An 8,539-nucleotide genomic window follows, 5' to 3' on the forward strand; every position below is an offset into this window, starting at 1 on the left:
GGATGCTCATACAGGCGATAGACTAAAAGGACAGAGGAGTGGTATAGAGTTCATAAAAGGTCTGCTTGTGGAAACAGAGGCATCAAGAAGTGATTTTATGACAACCTTACGTAACACAAATGAAGCCTGCAATAACTACTGCCTGCACTAAAATACCTGAGAGATTGAACCTGCGTACTACGTAGGTCTTAGAAAATCTTAGGTATGTTCTATGGTCAATGTTTTTTACTCTGATGCCGACTATTTTCCTGGCCATAATTAGTTTATTTGAACAGTATAGTAAGTATTGATGAGGCTGTATGATTTTCCAGGTAAAGTGGACCGGAACTGCACAGACACGGGCTGGACGGACCCATTCCCTCCTTACGAGCATGCATGTTTCAACGAAACCTTCCACTTACTTGGAGAGGTGGGTGGGTACATGTGTACTTTTAGTATGTGCTAAATCAATGTTTCTTTAACTTGATGCAGGACAAGTACTTAAAAATAAGGGAAAGCCATTTAAGTGTTGAGCATTGATTTAAACAATACGGACAATTTATGTAAAACAATTCTTACCCCAGGTCTCTTTTTCCTCCCAGTCACATGACTCCCACATGTACTTCCCCTACGTGAAGACCATGTACACTGCAGGCTACGCTCTCTCTCTACTCTCTCTCACCATTGCCATCACCATCCTCTGTCTCTTTAGGTGAGAAACAGAGAATCAAGTCTAAGAACTGTTATGATGAAAATGTGATCATCCATTTGGGTACCCAGTAAACTACGCTGTAACCAACATGCGTATCTTAATATTGGGTCTCAGTGGGGGATTAAACATATTACAAAAACATGTTGGTCAAGGAGGACATTTCAAACTGCTTTTACACTTTTCCTGTTGTCTAGGAAACTGCACTGCACCAGAAACTACATCCACATCCAACTCTTTGTTTCCTTCATCCTGCGTGCTACCGTCATCTTCATCAAAGACTCTGTGCTCTTCACCGATGAAGACTTCTACCACTGTGATGACTACCCAGTACGTATCTACTGTACTTTGTAGTGACTGTCAATGCATGTGTGAATGGATGAACACATTGATAGAGAAATTAGTCATTTAGTGTGTGAAAGTGGAATAACTTACTTTTGTAACTCTTGAAAAAAAATCCTTGTTTTGATAAAAGTTATTCATCTTTCAACATGATATGAACATACTAAAATACCGCTCCTATATACACACAAAAGTATGTGGACAACCCTTCAAATGAGTGGATTCGGCTATTTCAGCCACACCCGTTGCTTATAGGTGTATAAAATCGAGCACACAGCCATGGAATCTCCATAGATAAACATTGACAGTAGAATAGTCTTACTGAAGAGCTCTGTGACTTTCAACGAGGCACCGTCCATCATAGGATACCACCTTTCCAACAAGTCAGTTCGTCAAATTTCCGCCCTGCTAGAGCTGTCCTCGGTTGCAACACTCACTACTTAGTTCCATACTGCCTCTGGAAGCAGCATCAGCACAATAACTGCTTGTCGGGAGCTTCATGAAATGGGTTTGCCATGTGCAATTGCAATGCGCAATGCCAAGCGTTGACTGGAGTGGTGTAAAGACCACCGCCATTAGACTCTGGAGCAGTGGAAATGCGTTCCTTGGGATGATGAAACACGCTTTACAATCTGGCAGTCCGAAGGATTAATCTGGGTTTGGCGGATGCCAGGAGAACGCTACCTGCCCCAATGCATAGTGCCAACTGTAAAGTTTGGTAGAGGACGAATAGTGGTCTGTTTTTCATGGTTCGGGCTAGGCCCCTTAGTTCCAGTGAAGGGAAATCTTAACGCTACAGCATACAATGACATTCTAGACAGTTCTGTACTTCCAACTTTGTGGAAACAGTTTGGGGAAGGCCCTTTCTTGTTTCAGCATGGCAATGCCCTCATGCACAAGCAAGGTCCATACAGAAATGGTTTGTCGAGATCGGTGTGGAAGAACTTGACTGGCCTGCACAGATCTCTGACCTCAACCCCATCGAACACCTTTGGGATGAATTGGAACGCCAACTGTGAGCCTGGCCTAATCGCTCAACATCAGTGCCCCACCTCACTAATGCTCTTGTGGCTGAATGAAAGCAAGTCCCCGCAGCAATGTTTCAACATCTAGTGGAAAGCCTTCCCAGAAGAGTGGAGACTGTTTTTGCAGCAATTGGGGGGGACCAACTCCACATGAATACCTATGATTTTGGAATGAGATGTTTGACTAACAGTTGTCCACATACTTTTGGTCATGTAGTGTATATATATTTTCTCATCATATCCTGTAGGTGGTGTGTAAGTTAGTGGTGATGTTCTCCAACTACTGCATCATGGCTAACTACAGCTGGCTGCTGGTGGAGGGACACTACCTCCACACCCTGGTCAGCGTCTCCTTCTTCTCCAAGAAGAAACACCTTTGGTGGTACATCATCCTGGGCTGGGGTACGGACACCTGTCCCCTCTACATTACAACAACACTACTGATACCATGTCATTGTCATCTAGCAATGTCATGTCATTTTGATCTGTTAAAAGACAGACTTGATAGTGAACTATTAACTGAAATGAGAGGGTTGGATTTAACTAAACCGTTTTTGTTTTGTTTTCCTACATAGGTTTGCCAATGATTGTCATTGTATCCTGGGGCTTGGCAAAATACTTCTATGAGGATGAAGGGTGAGATACAGATGAATGGGATGTCATATGTTTAAAATAGTCTATGACAATTGCATCATCATAGTTCACATACATGCATATGTTTCCCTTTCTCCTCAAGCTGCTGGGAGACAAGGGTACACGACTGGGTTTGGTGGATTCTCCGATTACCAGTCATACTCTTCATAATTGTAAGTGCATCAATCACTGGTGATAACTAATGATTAGGCCTATGCATTGTTCGAGATGGAATACCAGGGCACGTTCTCAGAGCATGCGCAGACCAGCTGGCAAGTGTCTTCACGGACCTCTCCTTGTCCTGGATTGTAATCCTAACATGTTTCAAGCTGACCACCATTGTACCTGTTCCCAGGAACTCCAAGGTAAACTGCCTAAATGACTATCACCCTGTAGCACATCACATCTGTAATTATGAAGTGCGTTGGAAGGCTGGTCATGTCACACATCAACACCATCATCCCAGACACCCTGGAACCACTCCAATTAGCGTACTGCCCCTACAGATCCACAGATGATGCCATCTCAATTGCATTTCACACTGTCCTTTCCCACCTGGACAAGAGAAGAAATAACTATGTGAGATTGCTGTTCATAAACTACAGCTCAGCATTCAACACCATATTCCCCTCCAAGATCGGGACCCTGGGACTGAACCTCTGCAACTGGATCCTGGACTTCCTGACAGGCCGGCCCCAGATGCTGAGGGTAGGCAACAACACCTCTGCCACGCTGACCCTCAACACGGAGGCCCCACAGGGGTGTGTGCTTAGTCCCCTCCTGTACTCCCTGTTCACCCACAATTCCAACACCAAGTTTGCTGACGACAACGGTGGTAGGCCTGAACACCGATGGTGATGAGACAGCCTACAAGGAGGAGGTAATAGACTTGGCAGTGTGGTGCCAGGACAACAGCCTCTCCCTCAATGTCAGTAAGACCAAGGAGCTGAGCGTGGACTGCAGGAGAGAGGGGAGAGAATATCCCAATCCACATTGACGGGGCGGTAGTGGAGCAGGTCGGGTGCCTCAAGTTCCTTGGCGTCCACATCACTAAGGTCTTAACATGGTGTAAACACACACCCACACAGTCATGAAGAGGGCACAACAATGTCTCTTCCCCCTTGGGCCAAAAAGATTTGGCATGGGCCCTCGAATTGGCAAAAAAGTTATACAGCTGCACCAGAGAGCATTTTGACTGGGTGCATGACCGCTTGGTATGGAAAATGCAATGCTCTCGACCGCAAAGCGCTACAGCGGGTGGTGTGGAAGGCTCAGTATAATACTGGGACCGAGCTCCCTGCCATTCAGGGGCCAGATTCACAAAACCTTCTTAATAACCTCTTTGGGATAGGGGGCAGTATTTTCACATCCGGATGAAAAGCGTGCCCAAAGTAAACTGCCTGCTACTCAGGCCCAGAAGCTAGGATATGCATGTCCCATTTGGATAGAGAACACTCTAAAGTTTCTAAAACTGTTCAAATAATGTCTGTGAGTATAACATAACTTATTTGGCAGGCGAAACCCCGAGGACAAACCATCCAGAAATGTTGTTTTGTTGAGTTCACTGTGGTTTCTATGGGTAACTAGATTTATGAGCCACCTGGTTGCAGTTCCTATGGCTTCCACTAGATGTCAACAGTCTTTAGAAATTGGTTGATGTTTTTCCTTTGAGAAATGAAGTACGGCTATTCAGAATGAGTGTCAAGCCAACCCTTTTATTTGGGGCACGCGACCTGGAGCTCGCTCCACTTTGATTTTATGCGCTATTGAAGACAGTATATTCCGTCTGAAATTTTATTGATTATTTACGTTTTAGGAATGTTGTTTGAAATGTTTGGACCAAGTTTACAGGTAACTTATTAGATAATTTGTAGTCATGGTGGGTGAGTTGGAACCGTTTTTTTTTTCTAAATCAAATGCCAAACAAATTGACATTTTGGGGATATAAAAAAGGAGTGTATCAAACAAAAGGACTATTTGTGATGTTTCTGGGACAAATTGGAGTGCCAACAGAAGAAGATCTTCAAAGGTAAAGCATGAGTTATATCGTTATTTCTGACTTTCGTGTCGCACCTGCTTGGTTGAAATATGATTTTTATGTGTTTGTATGGTGAGGTGCTAGTTTTCTTAATTTGGTTTGGGTTTTAACCTTATGGTCCACTTAGGCAGCACCCGCTGCTCATTGAGAAGAGTAAGAACGACACGTGCTTTCACGTCAGAGTCTCCAAGTCTCCAATAACACCAGAAAAGTCGCTAGTCAATTTTTTGAAAATGTGTCCTAGAGGGATCTGAATACTCGCTAAATATAGCGACAACGTTGCTAAGTTGGCAACACTGCTATCATGGACAACACCTTCTTCTTAGCAGCCGACTAGATGTCAGACCACTATTTCTTATGTTAGCGTGACTGACCCTTGCCATACCCTCGACGTCAGAGACAGACTCAGCCACTCTCACCCATCCTCTCTTTTTGGTCTCTGCAGTGACACCGCCGTTTGAGTGTACCCAACAGCAACCTTTTCTTGGCTGCTAATTCCTCCATCACTTCAAGCTCTTGTTTGATGAAGTTTTTATAGAGCTTTTTATTGAACAACCAAACCTTATTGAGGTTATCCATTTTTGTTTTTGATATAGCTTGTCTGATGGCTATAATGTGTGAAAATACATTTTTGTTTTTGTGCATATAGGGATCGCGAGCCAACAACAAAAAATAGACATAGCACAGATAAATAAATGTAATAAAATGTAAATATCAAAACTATTATAGTGCCCAAATCCTATCATCCATGTCACGTGCTTGAAACCAGTAAATAAGCCTGTCACTAATGTCAATGGACTAACCAAAAAAGTGTTAAACAAATCAAAATGTGAGATTCTTCAAGGTAAGCCACCCTTTGCCTTGATGACAGCTTTGCACACTCTTGGCATTCTCTCAACCAGCTTCATGAGTTAGTCACCTGGAATGCATTTCAATTAAGAGGTGTGCCTTGTTAAAAGTTAATTTGTGGAATTTCTTCACTTCTTAATGCGTTTGAACCAATCAGTTGTGTTGTGACATGGTAGGGGTGGTATACAGAAGATAGCCCTATTTGGTAAAAGACCAAGTCCATGTTATGACAAGAACAGCTCAAATAAACAAAGGCAAACGACATTCCATCATTACTTTAAGACATGAAGGTCAGTCAATGCAGAACATTTCAAGAACTTGCAGTCACGAAAACCATCAAGCTCTATGATGAAACTGGCTCTCATGAGGACCGCCACAGGAAAGGAAGACCCAGAGTTACCTCTGCTGCAGAGGATAAGTTCAGCAGAGTTAACGTCAACTCAGATTGCAGCCCAATAATGATTCCATGTGTTATTTCATAGTTTTGATGTCTTCACTATTATTCTACAATGTAGAAAACAGTAAAAAATAAAATAAAAACCCTTGAATGAGTAGGTGTCCAAACGTTTGACTGGTACTGTATATACACATACCAAGTGCACAAAACATTAGGAACACTTTCCTAATATTGAGTTGCACCCCCTTTTTTGCCCTTAGAACAGCCTCAATTTGTTGGGGCATGGACTACAAGGTATCAAAAGCGTTCCACAGAGATGCTGGCCCACGTTGACTCCAATGATTCCCACAGTTGTGTCAAGTTGTCTGGATGTCATAGCTTTCACCTGGTCAGTCTATGTCATGGAAAGGGCAGGTGTTCTTAATGTTTGGTACACAAGAAAAACCACACACACTGACAACACACACTCATATGCTGCCACTCTAATGCTTTATTTGACTTCTATTATGATCTATCCTGATGCCTAATCCAGCCTTCGTGTGTATATCTACCTCAAATACTGTACCTCATACCCCTGCACATTGATCTGGTACTCCCTGCTGCAGTGCATTCGGAAATTCAGACACCTTGACTTTTTCCACATTGTTATGTTACAGCCGTATTCTAAAATAGCTTGATGAGAATTTTTTTAAATTCAAATTTACACAAAATACTCCATAATGACAAAGCGAAAACAGGAATTTTTCAAAATCATTCAAAGTGAAACTAAAATACCTTATTTACTTAAGTATTCAGACCCTTTGCTATGAGACTCGAAATTGAGTCCTGTTGATCATTCTTGAGATGTTTTTAAAACTTGGAGTCCACCTGTGGTAAATTCAATTGATTGGACATTATTTGGAAAGGCACACACCTGTCTATATAAGGTCCCAAAATTGACAGTGCACATCAGAGCAAAAACCAAGCTATGAGGTCGAAGGAATTGTCCGTAATGCTCCGAGACAGGATTGTGTTGAGCCACAGATCTGGGGAAGGGTACCAAAACATGTCTGCAGCATTGAAGGTCCCCAAGAACACAGTGGCCTCCATCATTCTTAAATTGAAGATGTTTGGAACAACCAAGACTCTTCCTAGAGCTGGCTTCCCGGCCAAACTGAGCAATTGTGGAAGAAGGGCCTTGGTCAGGGAGGTGACCAAGAACCTGATTGTCACTGATAGAGCTCCACAGTTCCTCTGTGGAGATGGGAGAAACTTCCAGAAGGACAACCATCTCTGCAACACTCCACCAATCAGGCCTTAATGGTATAGTGGCCATAAGTAAAAAGCACATGACAACCCGCTTGGAGTTTGCCAAAAGGCACCTAAAGGACTCAAACCATGAGAAACAAGATTCTGATGAAACCAAGATTGTCCTCCTTGGCCTGAATGCCAATCGTCACATCTGAAGGAAACCTGGCAACATCTCTACAGTGAAGCATGGTGGTGGCAGCATCATGCTGTGGGGATGTTTTTCAGCGGCAGCGACTACGAGACAGTCAGGAACGAAGCAAAGCACAGAGAGATCCTTGATGACAACCTGCTCCAGAGCACTCAGGACTTCAAACATTGTCCTGTTGGAAGGTGAACCTTCGCCAACGACCCTAAGCACACAGCCAAGACAACGCAGGAGTATCTGCAGAGAAGAATGGGAGAAACTCCCCAAATATAGATGTGCCAAGCTTGTAGTGTCATACCCTAGAAGACTTGTGGCTGTAATTTCTGCCAAAAGGTGCTTCAACACAGTACTGAGTAACGGGTCTGAATAATTATGTAAATGTGATATGTATTTTTTTTTAAATACACTTTCTAAAAACCTGTTTTTGCTTTGTCATTATGGGGTGTAGATTAATGGGGGGGGGGGGGGGGGAAATACATCTATTTGAGTAAGGTATTTGTAATCTATTTGAGTAAGGCTGTAACAAACAAAATGTGGAAAAAGTCAAGGGTTCTGAATACTTTCCGAATGCATTTTAGCTTCATTCTTGTATTTTTTTTTACTGCATTGTTTGAAAGGGCTCGTAAGCAAGCATTGTCACTGTTAGTCTCCACCATTGTATCCGGCATATGTGACATACCATTTTTTTTTTTTTTTACTGATTATGTAAATATTACTTTTACTCCCTACGGTAATAATTTGTTGCCATTCCATTGCAGATTCATTTGGTATTTTTTCTGAGCATCTTAAGAATTCTGGTGGGAAAACTACAGATGCCAGACATGCATGGAAATTAATTCAGCCAATACAAGTGAGTTGTCAACATGACCATACTGTACCATTACCAAAGCATTAAGGATGTTTATTATGTAGGCTAAAATAATGACTTAATTGCTAACAGTGTTACAGAACCTGTGTTAACCTTCTGTAAGCGTTGCCCAGTCAAACCTGAATGACCAGCACAATGGAAAACTAATGGAATCTCTCAAAACATGTGTACAGTATTGATTTGTGTCTTGTATATTGTAAAATTGAATTTTTTCCTTGGATATTTTCAGGAGACTTACCAAATCAACTTTTCTTTTGGTGACCC

General features: G+C 42.5%; 1 protein-coding gene across 1 annotated transcript; it reads left to right on the forward strand.

Annotated features, from left to right (window-relative positions):
- Positions 1-289: 289 nt before the first annotated feature.
- LOC110528807 (secretin receptor) lies at positions 290-3,016 on the forward strand. The gene is made up of 6 exons (XM_090242206.1): positions 290-409; positions 582-691; positions 886-1,018; positions 2,304-2,457; positions 2,631-2,691; positions 2,792-3,016. Exons 1-6 carry the CDS (start codon positions 290-292, stop codon positions 2,889-2,891), a joined length of 678 nt encoding a protein of 225 aa, XP_090098332.1. The 3' UTR covers positions 2,892-3,016.
- Positions 3,017-8,539: the final 5,523 nt, after the last annotated feature.

Source organism: Oncorhynchus mykiss, chromosome 7, assembly GCF_057628025.1.
Source record: "Oncorhynchus mykiss isolate SJ-2025 chromosome 7, ASM5762802v1, whole genome shotgun sequence".
NCBI lineage: Eukaryota > Metazoa > Chordata > Actinopteri > Salmoniformes > Salmonidae > Oncorhynchus > Oncorhynchus mykiss.

Excerpts from the sequence above, each read along its gene's own strand:
- LOC110528807 (XM_090242206.1), top strand. The coding sequence starts at position 290 with ATGAGGCTGTATGATTTTCCAGGTAAAGTGGACCGGAACTGCACAGAC. Across the intron at positions 2,458-2,630 it reads GTACATCATCCTGGGCTGGG|GTTTGCCAATGATTGTCATT; the intron begins GTACGGACACCT and ends TTTCCTACATAG. Across the intron at positions 2,692-2,791 it reads TACTTCTATGAGGATGAAGG|CTGCTGGGAGACAAGGGTAC; the intron begins GTGAGATACAGA and ends TTTCTCCTCAAG.